We start from the raw sequence: 20,868 nt of genomic DNA on the forward strand, positions 1-20,868 counted from the left end.
TTAACAATAGATAGTTTAGTAATGATACAAGGAAATGGAAGTTAAGCAAACAAAAGTTTTATTTTAATCTCTATTGAAAACTGAAAGTAAGGGGATGAAGAATGGATTCTATACACGTTGAAAGAACAAATGTTAAGACTTAATAATAATACTGTTGAAGTGCGAGAGTGGGAATCTCCAGTTATTCCCCTCCATGGGTTAAACCCATGTCATTGAATACCACATCTTGTAACTGATTTAAACATAATTATTAATACAAAACTATCGACCACGTACTCCACTGTTACTGAGCCATTTGTCATGCTTAAGCCACAATGTAAACAACGACAAAACAGAACCTTCTGGCCAGCACTGCGTGGAAATAACAACTGGCTAACTTTTGGAAGTTTTTAAAAGTATAAATATTAATTACATTTGTGTAATTCATAATTAAAATACTTTTAATTAATTGACGTGGCGTATACAGGATTATTTCAAAGAAGAACGAGTAGTGTGTCCGTCAAGAGCTTTGAAGTGATTTTTCCAAAGTGGCCACATGTATAATACATACCGAAAAAGTCGCCTCTTTAGTCTGTAATTTCTAGACTTCCCTATAGTGTTATAATTTCATTATGGCGACTGTTAAACTAAATTAAGTCCTAAAAACGTTGCGATAAAACAAAAGCACATTTGTTTAAACCTTTGTAAATTGACGACGATTCAATAGCACCACTTTTCAATCCAACGGTGCCATTATTTATTCTATTTGTTCTGGAAAAACTGTTAAGATATCATAAACAACTGGTAAAAAATAAAGTTTATTTTATATTTAAAAGTTAAAAACGTCTAAGTTAAAACCGGCATTTTTTTTTTTCAAAGAAAGAAAGCATTGATCTGATGTCACGGATAGATTGGAGAAGCATGCAGTGCCTTGATCGGTTTACTTTTATCAGGATGTTCTAAAACATTCGCTAGCCCGAAAGGAAACCATATAAAACCATTTAAAAATACTCGATCAGGACTCGTCAATCATGACTTACGGCCCGGCATGGCCAGGTGGGGTAAGGAATCCGACTCGTAATCTGAGGGTCGCGGGTTCGGATCCCTATCGCACCAAACATGCTCGCCTTTTTAGCAATGGGGGCGTAATAATGTGACGGTCAATTCCACTATTCGTTGGTAAAGGAGTAGTCCAAGAGTTGGCAGTGAGTGGTGATGACTAGCTGCCTTCCCTCTAGTCTTGCACTACTCAAATAGGGATGGCTAGAGCAGATAGCCCTCTAGTAGCTTTGCGCGAAATTCAAAAAACAAATAATCGGGACTTCTAACAGTAGGAAAACTACTTTTTTCTTTACTCGTTTTTGTTGATGCTTAATGAGATGTTTCGAAAATACTGAACTTTTTGTCGTTCACAAGAAAAATTACCATATAAGAGGTAATATCCTCATCAGTCGTCATTTATCCTTATTTAAAAAAATATAACATTGGAAAAGGTTTGACTTCAGAGCTACCGTCACGAATCACAAGAATAAATAACCGTTAAAGTTTTAATAGTTAATAATACTTCCATATAGCCTAGCACGGTCAGGTGGTTAGGGCGCTGTACTCGCAATCTGCGGGTTTGAATCCTCGTCCCACTAAACATGCTCGACCCTTCAACTGTTGGGTGTTATAATGTTACGATTAATAGTGGTAAAAAATTAGCTTGTGAGATGGCGATAGGTGATGATGAGTAACTGCCTTCTCTCTTTTATTGCTAAGTTAGGGACATTTAGTGCAGATAGCCCTTATGTAGCTTTGCGCGAAATTCAAACCAAACAAACTATAATTCTGTAATTTATTGTATTTAAACACCTGAATAACATAGACAGTGTATGAAACATTGATTGAATGTTTTCGCATTATAATGCTTGTACGATTATGTAAGAGTAAATGCAGAACTATAGATTAAATATAATATGTATTACTACAGATTTATCAATGTTATAGTGTTTTTGAAAATATGAAGCAATTTCTTAAAGGCATTACCATTTAACCAATTTCAAAGTATATGTTATGTTTATTTTCTTTGGTGGTGTGTGCAAATTTGTCAATTTTTTCGAAAAAAAATTAGAAAATAATATCTAAGAGAAGCTTATTCGGAGGAAATAGTTTCCTAACGGATTCCAGTGGAATTTATAAGATATACGATATTATAATTCTTCAACAAAAAACAAAATGGCGACAGAAACCTATAGAATAAACCATGTTCATTGGAACCAAATGCCAAAAAAAGACCAGTTGTACAAGAATCATGAACATAAATACGTTGTCCTACACACAACACCAATGAATATTTTATAATGAAGAGCATCCACTATGACAACAGCAGTTTCAGCCTTGCATAATGAGTTGTCTTGATGGACATCATGTGTTGAAGTCGGTAACACACTATACTGCTTCTGCACTCCACAAATAAAATGCAACATTTTGGTCAAACAACTTTAAGCGTTGGTGAGCTAACCTCTCTGACATCATAATCAGAATAATCAGTAGAACATTTGGCTGTTACGTCACTTCTCTACTTTAGTTGTTGTTGTTGTTTTTTAAATCTAAACTGGAGATCTTAATAGCTTTTGTAAACCTCTAAAAATCTAAATCTTGTGTTTAAAAAAGTATCTTTCATTGTTATATAATACACGTCAGCCATTTTTTTTTCCGGGTCACCTCTACGTATTACGCTTTGTAATAAGATTATTTTCGATGTATATTCTTCAAGTTAACTCAAACTACATTTAAAAGTGAGAGTTAATTTTGTGATGTTGAGAAATGGTTCGTTTTGTCGAATTTCGAACACCACCTATACTAGCACTGTCCCTGTTTTAACAAGAGGGCAAACAATCAACATCACCTACCGCCAACTGTTAGGCAACTCTTTATTTCCAACGAATTCACATCACCTTATATCGTCCCTACGGCTGAAAATATGAGCAGTGTTTGGTGATAAAATTCGAACCCACGATTTGCGACTCGACTACCTTAGCCACCAAACAGGCTGACATGTTGAGAATTAATTAAGTTTTACGTTAAAACAGTATTTCTGCATCTTACAAATCATAGCTTTTCCCTCCAGAAAGTAGTGTTTCATGAGACTATTAGAACAACAGTATCAAAATGGCTGCCTTTCTCAGAAAGTTGTTTCTTATACTTGTTGCTTTTTTTACCCCCTTTAGATACAGCTTTATCACCATCTGGCGTTACCTCAGCTTCCAGTTCTCTGGACTCTTATCCTCCTGAGAATGTAGTAGACGGGAAGAGGCAGAGTTGTATGTTCACAATGCGCGCGAAACCGCGATGGTGGCGTCTGGACATGAGAAAAACTTACCACGTGCTCTCGGTGGCAATCACCATACCGTACTCAAGTGAGTAACACTTCCCTCCCTTGTAACGAACTAGTACGTAACCCTACTTTTTTAACTCTTCTAGACAGCGTAACGGTTGTGTTTTTAATATTTAAAAAAATTCACAATGCAGGACATTGTACATGTGAAGGGAAAAAAATACCGTTTGCAAAAACAAGGAAAAAGGTCTAAGAAATTAAAAACCATACCAGCATGTTGATACGAAAGTAAAAACTCTCAAATACAGTAATATATACTGTAAGTTATATAAAACCTCCCCCCTTGACATAGCTGTACTAACGACTTAAACGTTGATTGGACACTTCAGAGATGCTTTATTATAATGCATACGTGTGTATGTATACATGCATTCTCCTGTTTGTAAAATATAAATAGACCTCAGACAGTACTATTATGTTTAATGGTTTCATTTATTTAGTATGTATATATATATATATATATATATATATGTATTTAGTATGTATATTTAATATGTATATATTCTATAATATCGATAACCGTTGTTAGCGTTGTAAGTCCGCAGACATACCGCTGACCCACTGGAGGGCTCTAGAGATGTCTCATAAAAGTTTTTTGTTTTGTTTTTTTAATTTGCAAGATATTTTATACCCATTTATCCCCACAGATGTCCTTTCATCTACATTAACTTCGGGACTATAACTTCCTATGACATTGGAAATAAAAAGAAAAGCAAATTCTATACAATAACAACTTTTCTATTAATCTGTGAAATAACACTATTTTAAAACTCATCAGACATTAATCATTAATTAAACAGCGGGTAGATTAATAAAGGAAATCAACATATCATAAAAGAAATGTTTAAAATAGAACACCTATAGACACACACCGCTAGAAACCGGGTTTCGATATCCGTGATGAGCAGAGCAAGGAAGAAATGTTTAAAATAGAACACCTATAGACACACACCGCTAGAAACTGGGTTTCGATATCCGTGGTGAGCAGAGCAAGGAAGAAATGTTTAAAATAGAACACCTATAGACACACACCGCTAGAAACTGGGTTTCGATATCCGTGGTGAGCAGAGCAAGGATAGACCATTGTATAGCTTTGTGCTTAATACTTAGCAAACACACAAAATACAAATAAACACGTGGATATGAACAGAGACGAGCTAAACATCTGACATAGAAATTATTTAACATATGGATCAAGATGGCCAAACTAAACACATGAGGTGTTTTTAGTTAAACATCTAATGACTTATTAAACAATTGAACTAGACACATGGATTGTTTCCAGTTAAACATCTAATGATTAATTAAACAATTAAACTCCACACAATCTAAACACCTTAGTTGTTTAGTATCTAAAAGTTACGCTAGATTTATGTATCAGATTTTATAGTAATTAAACGTTTATTTATTTAGTTAATTCATATAATTTTGTTAGCACGTTAGAAACTACGCATTTTGTAGTTCAGTATTGCTTTTAAAGTCATTTTCCAAAGACATGTTTTGGAATAATAAAATAATCCCCTCACATTGAACAAAATAAACTAAATTGTGGCCATTTAGTACCTCTCGTTTATCATTATCTGTCATATTAGTGCTAAAAATGTTCATGACATCTGATTTGAATTACACGGTTTTTCATATATATGGTGTTAGTAAAAGTGCTCAACTGCTTAGGCCTTTTAGTTTGCTTAATAATTATTGTGAGTTTATTAGTTGTTTTTACAGATTTCTGTATGTAGATATATTGCATTTTGTTTAGAAAAGTTCAAATTGTAACGATCAATTTCGTTATAAAAGAACGAATCGCCTAAGCATTGTTGTACTTATTTAATGAAATGAAAGACTTAGTCAAGTGTTTCTAGACAAAACAGCGATAAACATGTTATAAAAATCAGTAAAACATTTTCTTATCACCCCATTTTGAAACTTTCCTTCTTTCGTAGATACATCAGGGTTACTTTCTGTGTTAAACTGCTTTTCTTTTTAGGCAGGGTATTGAGTGTAGTTAGCGTATCGAACTAGGAATCCAAGGTATTGGTTTCGAGCAACACATATCCAAACGCACCTCGTACTCTCAACTTTGGGTGCAATATAAGTGTCAATCATCTCAATAATTGGCTTTATCTCTAACTATACTCTTGCTTCAGCCAATATCTCTTGAAACAATTCGACTGTTGTTTTTTTTAAATAGAGATGTATTAATATAGAATACAGAATATTGATCAGAGCGCATATGGAATATGATTGTATCGTAGACCGTTTATAATCGTCTTTTGTCAGTCCAGATTGACTGCAATTCATTGTAGGCAAAGATGTTAGACTTTCCATTAAATGGATGTATTGGACACAATGGAGCGCTCATATTCAGTAAGAAGTCGCGGGATTTGTTTTTCGATGGATGCCACTGCTCCTTGCCATTTTAGTCAGTGCCAGAAAAATACCACTACCTAAATGGTCGCTTTTTGCCAGTTTTTATTTCTATAAGAAATGCGAAAGAGGAGATATTAAATTCAATTCAAATCAGTTTATTCGACGTAGTTCAATGAAGTCATGGAAGTATATAATATAAAATAATCGTTTTGATATATATATATATATATATGTTTTTTTTGTTCCTACGATAAACTGTTCAAAAAATAAATAGTGTGGCACCCAGTTAGACATCTATCTAGTATAGATATAGATAATATTTTCATTTCCGAACTGTATTCTAATACCGCAGAAACTACTGAAGATCAGCTATGTATAATCCAAAACTTACAAAATATAATTTTGTTTTTATGTAATAACGTAATTTTCCAGAAAGTTTTAACATGACGTCACTTCATATTTAAAAAAGACAAAACACATACGATAATCGATATGTGTGTAAATAAATGAGTTTAGTTATATAATACGCAGTGTTTCAAATGATTTACTATATAAGTGTATGTTCACTGTTATTTGTTGTTACTCTTTAGACTCATATCAACAATTCACCGCATATGTTATTAGTGTAAAGAACGAAAGCGCCCTCTACCACAGGTGTTCATCTTTCAACGGTAAATTCGGTAAGAATGTTTGTTTGTTTTTGCTGTTGTTTTCATTTTAACATAACTGCCTTTGTTTATTCTCGATTACTACACCATATGGGATTTATTATGGATGAGCTCTAGTCTGGCAGCTTGTCAAAGTCATGGCGCGAACGCATATGCATGCAGTTATTTTCTTTAAAAATGAGAAACTAAAATATGCTAAAGTATCAGAGATACACCTAACAAAGATCCAAGTGAATAAATCTCTAAATTAATTCAACTGAAATAATATGATAACACATCTCAGATGTATTAAATGTATTTCACGTAGTCTTAATCGACTTCTCTTTTGTGCCCTATATAAAACTGAAATGTGCAAGTTTCTGGCGATGGCTTAACCAATAGAAACTCTAAAAGTAAGCATTTATTTGTTGTAAAAACAATACGAAAACACGAAAAACACAAATTATTCAGTCCTCTAGTGGCTAAGCTGTAAGCTTAAGGACTTAAAACGCTAAGATTCGAGGTTTTTTCCGCTGTGAGAACAGCACAGATAGCCCATTTTGCAACAATTTTGTGCTTAGATAAATTACACAAACAAACATACAACGTTTTTAGATGTAATATATACAGGATTACGTACATCTGTTTTATAACGGGGTTAGCTTGTTGGATTGTAGATCTACAGGTCTAATATTTACGTCCCGTTAGTGTAAGTGCGTTGTAAGAGTAAAGAGTCCTTATGGAGCTTTGTAAGAATATTTGCAAATAGGCAAATCACGGAAGATATATTGAAAAGTGTATTGTTTAGAAGGTGCGGATTAGCCCATTGGTATAATTCGGAATTTCGAACCTGACGAGTTGGTTTCGAATCCTTGCGATGTCATAACATAGTCCCCACACTTTAAATATAAAGTTCGTTATCAGAGTAATACTTAATCCCATGGGTTGTATGGTGGGTTATAGGGCGCTGTTGACTGATGGCCTTCCCTCTGGCTAGTGTATCAAAACTATGTACGGTATCTGATAGTATCAGCAGCTTTCCCATAAACACAGAACTGTTTTATTTTTTATTAGAAAACTACATATGTCATAATGTTTTATTCTTTGTTTGAAAGTTTGTTGGGAAGACTAGATGAGAAGCAACTAGTTATCACCACCCATCGCCAACTCTTGGGCTACTCTTTTACCAATAAATAGTGGGATTGATCGTCACATTACAACGCCTTCATGGCTGAAAGAACAAACATGTTTGGTACGAAGGGGATTCGAACCCGCGAACCTAAGATTACTAGTCTAGCGCCCCTAGCCACCTGGCCATGCTGAGTTTGTTTAAAAGTAAATGTTTATTTTACACGATTTTTTATCTTGATTAATTTTTCATGTGTACGTGTGAATATTTTGATAATTTTAGGTAATTAAAGCTTCAAGACTGAAGTACTTTTATGTGATTTCTACAAGTTAATTACCTCTTAAACAAATACGATGTTTCTGTATAGTGCAAGAAACTGAGGAGCATGCCACTTTCAAGACTGTCCAACTTATAAAGTCGAAACCGAATTAGGTTTAATACTTAATACTGTTCAAACATTGTAACTGAAGTTACAATAGCATGTGTGTCCTCATATTCGTGAATTTTATTTGTATCATCAACCCTTGTGGCTTAGGAGTAAGCTTGACGTCTTCTGACGGTAAACTTTGGAGTTTGATCCCTCTGGTGAGCACAGCGCAGATGACCCATTTATGCGTCGTTGAGCCTAAAACAAATAAATATTTTATATTGTTACAAGTTACGGTTTGTTTGTTCTTTACAGCGAGAAATAGTTTTCAAAATAAGGACGACCTTTCGATCGCTGGTACGTGAGTGATCGAAACGTGATAATTGTTTTAAAATATTCTTCCTTACTTACAATAAAATCATACTTTTAATCAGCCTTTTTAATTCACAACGAAATTATTAAATAAATCTTTAATATACCGTTATCCTTAACCTCTGAATACAACAAATCCGTTTAGTTTTCATCATAAATCTACACGGAATGTTAACTATTCAAGAAAGGATTCAGTGTGCTATAAATGTATTTTTCACCCTTTTGTTGATCGACTTGTGTGTATCACGAATAGGGTCAAGTCGTCAAGTTTGTGTATCGATTTCTCTGTGAACTCCCCCCATCCAACTACCTTTTCCATGTATTGAGCTTAGTGGACTTTGTCTTACCATCACGTGTCATGAGATTTTTGAACTCTATTCTATTACGATCTGTTTCGTGTTTACGTGAAAATGTAGTCAAATTGTTTGTGTTGTAAGCTTTAATATCAAATACTATAATATATTCTGTCATCAACTGCAACGCCCTCGCCCTGAAAGTTATGGCCTTTCCTTTAATGTTTGTTGTTGTTCTTTTTATTCCAAAGCTACAGAATGGACTATCTGCACTGTGTAAATCAAACCCCGGATTTTAACGTTGTAAATTTGTAAACTTACTGTCTGCTGATCCACTGGGAACTATAATAAACTATCATGTTTCTTAAACGTAATAAGTGAATTTTTCTTTGTTAATACGTTTTCATTAATGAACTGTCATGTTTTTTAAACGTAATAAATGCACTTTTCTCTGTCGGTACGTTTTCTTCAATAAAACACTATATTTTTAAACATTATAAGTGCACATTTTCTCTGTTAATATATTTTCCTTGATGAACTGTCATGTTTCTTATACGTCATATGTGCATTTTTTTTCTCTGTCAATATGTGAACTGTCATATTCCATAAATATAGTAAGTGCTCATTTGTTTGTAAAGCTTCGCAGACTGTGGTTCTCGTCTGTGGTGATGGTCAGGGAATATTTGGTCAATACATTCATATTGAAGACAACCGGCCGGAGTTTACTTACTTTGCTTTGTGTCAAGTGGATGTTATCGTACTTAAAGGTAAGTTCCATCGAGTTCTTACTGCTTTTATTTATTAGTTTTTTTAGTGTACTGAAACGTTTTTGGAGCTTTTGAATTGTTCGCAAATTGTTTCTTGAAACTGAGCACTACGGTCTATTTTAGTATCTATACATTCAGTTTGCCGATAAGATAGTCTAATTTAAGTGAGCTAGTTGCCCACTCCCAATATTTTGTAACCATCTATATTATAATACCAAGATAAAAAGTCACTTAGCTATTCCTTATTATAGATATGTTCGAGTAATTAACGTTATGGAGTCATTAAAATGAGAATCATTTATTCACTCCCGTTCGTGTTGTAAACAACTCTCTGTCTCTCCATATATACATTTATCTCTCTCTCTGTATAAATAGTACAAGTAATAATAAACAAACAAATTATCAGCTGAACAACATCAAGTGTAACTGGGCGAGAAACATTACTATCGCAACACGGTTAAGACAGACAGATACAATTAGGGTACATCGTGGGAATTATGTAATGATCTTTGTGGGAGAGGTATCAGCAGGAGTAGAACCCACGTAATGTTGGGAAATTAATCTGTATACACAGTCCTCACGTGCGAAATGAAAGAATAAAACCAAATGAAAACTAAGAACGGATGTGATCTTGTATCATGCCACGTTTACACCTGCATCATCCATCTACAGTCGGCTATAGGAAGGAGTTAGTTTGTTTTTGAATTTCGCACAAAGCTACTCGAGGGCTATCTGTGCTAGCCGTCCCTAATTTAGCCCACACGGCTAAAATGGCGAGCATGTTTGGTGCGACGGGGATGCGAACCCGCGACCCTCAGATTACAAGTCGCACGCCTTAACACGCTTGGCCATGCCGGGCCCAGGAAGGAGTTAGTGCCTAATGAAACAGAATGAAGCAAAATAAAAATATTATACTCTATGAAACAATTAAGAGGATCATGAACTCATATCTGTGAACTCATGCTTCTATAAATCGGGTTTCGATACCCGTGGTGAGCAGAGTACAGATAGACCATTGTGTAGCTTGGTGGTTAATTCTAGAGAAACAAAACGTACATAGTCGGTCATAAGAGAAAAAAAAAACGTTTCACTGTAAAAAATTTCATTGTAATTGAGCAAAAAATTGTTAAATGTCTATAGAAATAATTGTTATTACAGGTGAAGGAAGTCAATAAACATGAAAAAAATTAAAAACTGAAAAATAATATTTGTAGCACACCAGTCACCATTTATGTCTACGTCTTAAACTAAAAAGTTTGAATATCACATGTTGTATTGTTTTATTTCTAATTCAATACGACGTATAGTCTATTAATGCATGACTCCAAAGAAAGAACAAACTTTGTTTTTAAACATACTATCACTCAGCAGATAGTCCAATGTGGCTCTGCTATAAAAAAACACATACACACACTGAAGTATCGTTCCTTGTACTTGAAATACCTAGGGAACCCGGGAAATGACTTAGAGGAATTAGCACCGAACACTGACCCTCTTTTGTCACTTTCCGGTTGCCCCAAGTTTGGTCATAATCGGTCCAGCAGTTCCCCAATTATAAGCGGACACACACAGAGGGTGTTGTCAAACAATGACTTAGACTTACCTATCATAACTATTAGTACTTTGCAAGACGTGGTATCATGCGATATAAAACCAAGTACCCTATAACGGTGTCACGAATCAACAGGATAAGACAAGTAAGATTACTACATCATGCTCTCATATCATAGTTTCCCATATTTTTTGCTTTAAGACAGCAAGATGGATAGTTTGTTATTCACTATTCTATCCGTACACTCTGGAAATTATTTTGATATCTTCTCCCATGTAGTAGCCTTATCACAAAAGAAAGGTTCCCCAGCATAAAAAGTAACTCGAACCCACAATTTATTGCTCTATAATCGTAGATATAATTCTGATTGGTTCGGGTTCCCTTTTGACTCGTCCCCAACGCAATTGCGGAAGCTACCTACGAGAACCTACTGCTCCTATGGGCCCTTTCATCTATATTTTACAGGGTTTTTGACTGAACAGTTTATATGAAGTGACCAACTAAATTACAGAGCTTGGTTTGACAGTATCCTGGCTAGAACTGTCCAGCAATTACATATAAAACTGCTGAAGTAGTGGTAAGATATGTACTTTTATCCCAAATAGTAAACAGTAGTTTAGCTTGTAATTCTTTGGTAAATACAAAAGGAGTTGTGACTGACTCGATCTTTGCTTTTACCAGCTCATATTATAAATATTTATTTCTTTAATTCATGTTATTTCCACCTCATTAATGAGCTATAATCCTTCTTGTATGTTTGTTTTGGAATTTCGCACAAAGCTACTCGAGGGCTATCTGTGCTAGCCGTCCCTAATTTAGCAGTGTAAGACTAGAGGGAAGGCAGCTAGTCATCACCACCCACCGCCAACTCTTGGGCTACTCTTTTACCAACGAATAGTGGGATTGACCGCACATTATACGCCCCCACGGCTGGGAGGGCGAGCATGTTTAGCGCGACGGGGGCCCTTATAATCCTTCTACACTTCATAAATCTATTTTTGTACTTCAACTTTATCATTATAGCCCCTCTGTACTTCGTCGATATTTTTTGTAATCCCTCTATACATCTTTAGTAACTTCATAGATCTTGTCTTTAATCATATTTGTTTTCCTTCTTAATTATTATTTAAATATTGCATCTCTGTACGAAATTAATTATTTTCTTAAATTCCTCTCTCTTCATTACTTCTAGCAGTTTTGATCTCGTTTCGTGTCGGTGTTGACATCTTGAAATTTAGACAAAATTCTATTTTGCTTTCACAAAAATAAGTACCACTCCTAAATCCCAAAATAAATTTATAACGTTGTTCTGTCATTGGACTTGTTCGCTATGATTATTTGGCAAAAATAATACAAAGTTCAGTCCACGTAATAATTACAAATTAATTCATTTTTCCATATCGTAGGCCTAACTTCACAAACAGCGTTTTAACAGGAAGTTAAAAGCTAATTTACCTTCAACTTACATATAGATTTACTTACAGTATTTTCTGGCCAGTTGATAAAAAACTAATACGGTGAAAAACCCGATGAATCACAGAAGAATAGGCGCAATGACTTTCGCTGACTCATTATGTGATATTTAACTGATTTACTCGCTGGGCACTTATTTAGAACGCTGAATAATACATTAAGGCTAATATATATACATATTTCTCGCTTTCTACTCACTGCATGGAAGTTCTAGATCATTGGATCATTATTATAATTAACTCCCTCTAGCAAATAGACATATAAATTAAAATATTAGTTATAAACCTATGATAAATTTTTGATGCTTCAGCAACCCAAAATTTCGTTTTCTGCCATAATTGTTTTTATAATATCAGTGCTGAGCTTACAAAAATTATAATAATTTTATCTTGCTTTAGTTGCCCATTATGACGTTTGCAATTTTAAGCCTCATTAGATTTTTTCAAAGTTCCAATGACCACGGTAATTTTTTAAGCCTCATCTAGCCAGTTTAAAGTTTTTGTTCATTTTATCACATAGTCATTCTCAAGAAAAAGTGTGAATAACATGTCAGTTAAAGGCAAAAATAACATGTTGGCACATTTAACACATAAAAAAGTATAAAGCGACTGCAATTAAAGAGTTTCGAAGCTTTGAAATGTCAAATTATTTTATTTAACTGTTTCTGAAAGATAACTAACTGATAAGAAATGCTTTTTTTTTTTTTCAGACTGGTATGAATGCGGTGAACCCGACCACCCACCTCAAGCTTATACAACGAGAGAGAATAACGCAGTGGAATACCACTGTGTGTCTGGTTACAGATTGAAAGGAAACCCCAAACGTCGCTGTCTTCACTCTGGACAGTGGGATGGTGTACAACGGACCTGTCTAGGTTAACATTACAAAGATACATTTTTTCACATACACAGTTTTAGCAGATAATTACCACACTTGCATAATGTTTAATTTAAAAATCTTTCTTTACCTCAAATACTGTTTGACATCAAATCTGACATTTTTTTTTTCGGATGTGTTTTTGAACTAAGTGTCGTAAGAAAAAGCAAAAAATATAACTTATTTTTTCTAAATTAAAAATACATTATTCTTTTTCCATAGTATGAACATTGTTCTATTTCCCTTAAAAACAATAACAAATGAAACGCAGTTGCTTCGTTTTTATTTCTAAACAATGTCAACGAAATACCAGTACCTGTGACTACGTTTTTCAATACTTTACAGAGGTAACCTGTCGGCGACTGGATGAAGTACAAAATGGAAGAGTGAGAATGACCGGACTTCGACGAAACCGCCCTGTTCAGGGCAGTTACGCTTTTTACTCTTGCGAAGGCGGGTATGTTTTACATGGCAATGCCACAAGAGTGTGCCAAGAAGATGGACTCTGGAGTGGTGGAGATTCCTCGTGTTATCGTAAGAATAGCATTAATTACAACAGCGAAGGCCCTCAGTAACTCTTTAAAGTTCAAGATTGTAGTTGCAACATCAAACGTCGTCCTTTTATTATTTAATCTTTTTAAGGCGTTATACGACGCCTTACACAATTGAAACCAATAACAATAAATGCAATTTGATTCCTACTTTGTTAATATCATACGCTCTAGTGACTCGTTTCTCTTTTTTTTTTTTACTACCGTTGGTTATAAGGGGGTAACCCTAAAACAGACTCGTGGATTCACTTCTCGTAACAGACTACAAACAAGCGAATTTATCACATGAACTGAATGTTAAAACGGAATACTGAATCAGATTTTTTTACTGACAGTCTCCAACTTGGTAAACTTGTTACACCACAAAAGTGTTGACATTTTATAACTTTTCATGTTATTGAATGACACTTTAACTACAGTTCATAAAAGAGAGACGAGCACTGTTAAGTTAAGAGGATGATGTACAAGGTGAAATTATTCTTGTACACCCCTTCTCCCCCCAAAGTACAGTATTTACATTTTACCTTCGACATTGGCCAGACATGGCTAGGCGGTTATTGTGCTAGCTGCCGGTCACGGGTTTGAATCCCGTCCCACTAAACATGCTCGCCATTTCAGTCCTTGGGGCATTGTGGTGTTACAATCAATTCCACTATTCTTTGCTAGAAGAACAGCCCAAGAATTGGCCGTAGGTGATGATGAATAGCTGCCTTCCGTCTGGTCTTACACTGCTAAATGAGGGACGGCTAGCGCAGATAGCCCTCGTGTAGCTTTACGCGAAACTTCAAAACAAACTAACAAATAAACCTTCGACTTTACAGATGAAATTAACAAAATAAAAAACAAACATGTTAAGACATGTAGTAATTAGTATAGGAATTTGAAAATGTTTTAATTAAAATGTCTAGATGTATTAAAGCTTGGGAGAACTTTCGCTGGATGGTAAATTGAACCCCAGGAGGTTATTGGATGTGGATCTTTCTCGGCCTTTGAAACATCGAAAGCAAAATAATGTATTGTTAACATAATAGTTGCATTAAAATAACGAGCCACAATTCAATTTTTAGGATTGTTTAAACTTCAATTTAACAAACATTTTTTGTTCATATATTTTCGAAAAGTCTCATCTTTGAAAAGAAACTATAACCTTTAATAGCAACATATAATAAAAATACTCAAAGTTATACAGTTATACACCAGGTGGTGATAGTGTCTGTGCATAAATTTAGAGCTTGTATATAGCCAAAGAAACCGACCAAAATTTGAGACTTTCGAATGAAATGTAACAAGAATTGCTTTTAATATCTACATTTCATCCTAAAAATGGTGCTTATTTTTGTTTGTTTTTTAGCTATTAATTGTGGTTTTCCACAACACCGAATTGTGGGAGGGAAATACGAGCTTCTCAACGAAACCACAACCTACCAAAGCATGGCAAAGTTACACTGTCTAGATAAACATAAAGCCTTTGGCCCTTCGTCTCTCATCACGTGCCGAGAAGATGGAACCTGGAGTCGACCACAAGCTAGTTGTCTTAGTGAAGGTCCGTCTAATTATTTGATAAGTTGTTTGATTTTAAATTTACTCACTTTTCTAGGAAACAATCGTTCTATTTTCGACCTATCGTAAATCTTACGCCATGATATTTCAAAATAATTTTATCTTTATAAAGTACATTTTAGTATTCTTTCTACATCTAATTGTGATACAGCTGAAGATACTACGAAATAATATTATTTAATACATGGTTTAATCGTGACGAGTTTTGTTGTTCGATACTCACTGTTTTTACAATAAACACCTGTATTAGTTTTCAATATTCATACACGACAAATTTTAGGATAATCTAATAAAATAGATAAATGTATTTATGAATTTACTATTAATCATTTAATGACGATTGCAAAGAATTCAAGGTATGTTTCTAAGATTATTAATATATGATGTTTAAGAAAGCAACATATATAAAGATGTATTAACTGTAGTAAACTATTCTGTGACGTATCGGTTTATTCTAACAAGATTAACTTTAAAAAATCACATTTTCTCTCCAAGGCGACGGGACTGGGGGGTAAAGAGAACAATTACCCAAAGTCCAGATAATTTAAAATCCATACAGGTTTATAAATACAAATAAAAGTAGGACAATATTTCATAAAGGCAGAGTCAAGTGATTATCTGATATTTATCGTTATCCTGAAATGTTTTGTTTTACGGATGCTTTATTTCAAGTTCTTTCTCTATGAGATAGAGTTTATTGACCTTTCTCTGTTTGTTTTTTGTCACTGTTTCTTCTCCTTTAAAAATTGGAATATTTCCCACGTTAACTGTTTCAGTTTTTGCTAAAGTTTCACCAGATATTCAAAGTCAGTCGATATATTCAAAACGAGCTTATTTTGGTTCTCACTTCTCTGAAAGGGAAACTAAGTTATTAACCAAGTTTTATCACATCTGTATTGAATCTGCCTGGTGTTGATGGCAATGATGAAAAGTCATATGGGGTCGAAGAAAAAAACAAGTAAACGCACAGCATCAGGTTCGATCGTTTTTAGGCTTCATACTTCATTCTTTATACCGAAAGTTCCAGTTAAATGTTTCGTAATAGTAGTGTACTGAACAAATTTAGTATCTGGTTACATTTCGTGTTGTCAACCGCACAGTAAAATCCAGTTAAAATATAGCTCAAGCTTTGCATGGATCGTTTTGCTGTTTTTCAGATTATTACTGTCCCCCCCCTCCCTCACTGGTATGTCCGCAGATTTATACTGCTAGAAAGCGGGTTTCTATATCCGCGGTGATCAGAGTACAGATAGCTCTTTGTACAGATTAGTCCTTAATAATAAACTGCAACGGACGTCTTCAACACTGCTTTCATAGAGCTTGAAAGTCCCAGAATGCAAGTCAGTCAGTTAAAAAGTAAGATAGGGTGGGTGATAAGAAGAAATTAGTTTGCTTTATAATTGTTCTTCCTTGTCTAGTCCTCAGTCCGTTGGAAGCTTTAGTTTACCACAATTTTCATATATTTTCTGTTACCGTTTGTAAATTCATGACTTTGAGGCTTTCCTCCAGATGACGTCGTAGTTCCACGCGTCACCGCTGCTGCGAATCCGCATGTCTCGAAACATTAACGTACACTTGAAGTTATCCGAAAAATTGTTCGTCGTCGAAAATTACCCGCATTGTCTGTGTTTTGTTTCTAACAATTAAATAAATAATGAAGATTTGGATCAATGCTGTACATCAGCTATTCGCTCATCAGGTGTCATGAAACTCGTACAACACACGATACTTATATGTGAACGATCTTATTGCTTCTACAAATGACTACAAGTTACTATGACCAACGGTATGTGTATTGAAAAACATAACGTGTACCTGTAATGGTTTAGTATTTCGTTCAACTTTTTTGCCATGTGATAACTTATAATGCTAAATTTCGGGATTAGATCCTTGCTGTTTGTCAGCATCGATATCTCATCGTATAGCCTATTTAATGATAGCGTGATTAAACATGTTATATTCAGTAATATTTTATCGTATTAACTACATTGAAAACCGAGTGACCTATTACAAAATAAAAGAACTTAAATAGGTTAGAAATCTCTAATTTTTTTCAACATTCCAGTTTAATATACTAATTTAATATACTTTTTTATATATATTCAACAACAACAATAACATATAAAGAAAACCCATAAATTTAAAGCACTGTTTATGTATTTATTTGAATTTCCTTTCATCTGGCATGTTGTAAATTATGTGAAGTAACACACACGCACACTCTATCTTTTGGTTTGTTTGTTTGTTTTGGAATTTCTCACAAAGCTACTCGAGGGCTATCTGTGCTAGCCGTCCCTAATTTAGCAGTGTAAGACTAGAGGGAAGGCAGCTAGTCATCACCACCCACCGCCAACTCTTGGGCTACTCTTTCACCAACGAATAGTGGGATTGACCGTCACATTATACGCCCCCACGGCTGGGAGGGCGAGCATGTTTAGCGCGACGCGGGCGCGAACCCGCGACCCTCAGATTACGAGTCGCACGCCTTACGCGCTTGGCCATGCTATGCTATCTTTTGGAAATTATCATATAGCTTCCTACCAATTTGCGGCATTTTTTCATTCATTCTAAAATGAGATAAATAATTTTGTTCCCACACAACAAGAAAGCACTGGAGTCATCAAGTGGAACGTCACACCTCAAATAATAAAAACAAACACCTTATTAAGCTTGTGTAATATAATAATAACTTCAATGCAGTCTTCAGTTTTTGTATATATATATACATAAGTACGTCTCAAATTTATGTTAATGCAGAACATATACAGTTAAATATCTTTCAACATGATATTACTTTTTTTATTTCTAATTTTATTTTCTCTACGTATTAAGATATTCTTAAATTCGTGTCCCTTTACTGGCAGTTAACTTTATCTTTGTCAAACGTTTCAGTATATATATAATATTAAAATATATGAATGGTCCCTATTTTAATGTCGTACATTAAAAGTTATGGATTTAAAACTTTAAGTTAGATTCGTTTTTGTTTTATTTTTTCTTCCATGCTTCAAGCTTTCTTCTAAACATGATAAACTGCTCTCAAATGAAGACTCCGAAGTAGAGGTGCTGTTTTTACACGAGTTAAAAGTAATGAGTTACTACAATTAGATGGTAAACTTATCATGGATGTCGTGAATTGTTACAGAAAATACAAAGAAAAACGAATAAATTTTATAGTGTACTAATATTTTGTATTTGGTTTAAGCAGAGCAATACATCTTGATTTTAGGCTACCATAAATTTAACAATGTACAATGATGAAATATTCTTCTAAATGTCCTGTTAAAACAATGAATTCATACTGTCGTTTATCTTTCACGGTTTTATTATAAGTCCATACAGCCGTGATTTGAAGGGTTAGGGTTCTTTCTAGGTATTGTTTCGCCACATTTGCTGAATGCTTGGGATCGTTGTCTTACAGAAAGATGAATCCATTGTATCTTCTTTTTTTTTTTTTAAGGAATGGCATGATGAATAATAATCTGCTTGTACCTGTCAGCAGTCAAGGTTCTGTCAATTTCCTGTTGACCTTCAACGCTACTGGCTGAGGTGTAACCCACATTTGTATTGTTTCTTCAGATGTTACATTTTGACCGTAATATCGTTCTTCTCTCTGCCATTGGACAAATTATTGTTCACTGTTGTTAAACAATTTGAATTTGGAATTACCTGTAAAGAGGTGATCCAGCTATTGAAGCCTGCTTAAACTTTCTGGTTTTGTTATATTTCCTAATCAGTGGTTTCTGAACAGTTACACATCCACTGAGGGTCACTTTGTACTAGTTCGTATTTTACTCTTCTGGATGTAACGTTCACGCTTGTGCTAAGAACTAAATCATTAGTAGAATGTTAACCAGATTTTTGCGTATCACGAAAAGTTTCTTCGTTTTAGAAGAGGTCAGGCTATCTACTCCGACTACTGTTACGATTATGAACAGTAACAGTTTTAAAGTATCTATACAACTCCTACTTAAACATGATATTTCACCTCAGACTTTCACATGATATTTCACCTATCCAGTCCAAATTAGGCTTATACACGTTTCTAATGTAGCATTTATGTCGTGGGAGCTATGGCTTACATCACCACACTACTGCTGGGAATAGTATGTCTAATTGTGATTTTACTCTAATCATGCTGAAACAACACTGTCTAATTGTCTCGATGACAACCAATAACGATGTAAGCTATCAGCACGTGATTATATTGTGGTGCAGTTTATTTTCATCCAGTAGTGGTGGAGCAATCCCATAATATTTGCATTTCATTCACTGCTTCAATAATTATTTCCAGTACTGTATATGTGTATACATAATCTAATATTTTTTACTTATACTGTTTTTCTGTAAACTACTTAACATCCCTCACATGCGTAACAGTTCGGGCTGGCACACAAAAAATCTCATTATAACTTTCAATAATTCTTGATGATATTTTGACAGCTGGTGGAAACCACGATCGTCCTCCATATATATTCTTCATTTCTATATTGTTGTTGTTTTCTATAAATGCCGACAGGTGGTGTTTGGTACAACTTACAGTATGAACCAGGAAAGTTCAAAGCTTCCTCTGTATATTTTATCGCTATAGATAAACCCAAATGCTGCAATTGTGGGGAAGAACACACGGCAAATTATAAAGGTTGCCAGAAATATAAATCCATAAAGACACACTTATACGAAATTAAAAATCCCAACATGAACAAGCCGCCACCACCACGAACAATTAAGGAACCCACACCTACCACTCCAGCACCACAAAGTACAACTACACAGACAAACACATACGCTGCAGTGGTTAAAAAATTCATCATCCCGACATGAAAAACCATTACCAAGTGAAGAGGAAATACCAAAACCACCTCAAAATACACAACCAACAACAATTGAAACAACATTGACATCTGCCATAACTTCCACCTTCTCGGAAATAATGGCAGAATATACAAATCCCACAAACACCAACAGTCTCACAGACATAATTGTTAAAATCATATTGAAAAACATACACAAGTTCTTGCCGCAAATTTTAACCTCCATCATAAACTCTACTAGACATGGATAACTTCACAGTTCTACACATCAATATCCAGGGTGCTCTTGCTTCCAAGAAACATGAGATTGAAGATACAACAAGCTCCATAAAACCTGATGTAATCATAATTAGTGAAACTCTTCTATATAACTACCATAGATTTAAATTAAACGGCTACTCTACTATTAGACATGACAGGAAGGATAATAGAGATCCAAACAGAGGTCTTTTATTATTGTATAAGACTGAACTTATAGTTCAGGAACTTACTATCCCTTCCAGTAATGAATCTATAGTTATTAATGTAAAACGCAAAATCAGACAGACGTTACTGTGGCGGGCATCTACTGCTCGCCTAGTACCATGTTAGATGTAAATCTATTGAATATATTGTATAATAGCAACTGTAATCTTATTATTATCGGCGACCTAAACAGTAAACATATAGCATTCAACTGTCGTTGCTCAAACGCAAATGGCAAATTACTTTATCAATTTCTGGACGAATCAAACATGAC

At 34.6% G+C, this 20,868-nt stretch overlaps 2 protein-coding genes across 3 annotated transcripts in view; one reads left to right on the plus strand and one right to left on the minus strand.

Moving 5' to 3' along the window:
• LOC143256012 (protein lev-9-like) overlaps window positions 1-15,399 on the plus strand; it is a 54,796-nt gene extending 39,397 nt beyond the window's left edge. The window contains exons 3-8 of the mRNA XM_076512562.1: window positions 3,192-3,380; window positions 6,319-6,408; window positions 9,175-9,303; window positions 13,038-13,202; window positions 13,550-13,738; window positions 15,107-15,399. Coding sequence (XP_076368677.1) covers window positions 3,192-3,380; window positions 6,319-6,408; window positions 9,175-9,303; window positions 13,038-13,202; window positions 13,550-13,738; window positions 15,107-15,384 — 1,040 coding nt within the window. The 3' untranslated portion in view covers window positions 15,385-15,399. The remainder of the gene's footprint in view (window positions 1-3,191; window positions 3,381-6,318; window positions 6,409-9,174; window positions 9,304-13,037; window positions 13,203-13,549; window positions 13,739-15,106) is intronic.
• The window catches only part of LOC143256014 (uncharacterized), a 58,415-nt gene that overhangs the window by 15,347 nt on the left and 22,200 nt on the right, over window positions 1-20,868 (minus strand). Inside the window, exon 1 of one of the 2 annotated variants that reach the window (XM_076512564.1) lies at window positions 12,338-12,764. The exons of the other annotated variant lie outside the window; for it this stretch is intronic. The gene's annotated coding sequence lies outside the window, so the exon portion shown is untranslated. Of the gene's footprint in view, window positions 1-12,337; window positions 12,765-20,868 lie in introns of those variants that run through there. 2 annotated transcript variants of the gene reach the window in all.

This window comes from Tachypleus tridentatus, chromosome 7, assembly GCF_004210375.1.
Source record: "Tachypleus tridentatus isolate NWPU-2018 chromosome 7, ASM421037v1, whole genome shotgun sequence".
NCBI lineage: Eukaryota > Metazoa > Arthropoda > Merostomata > Xiphosura > Limulidae > Tachypleus > Tachypleus tridentatus.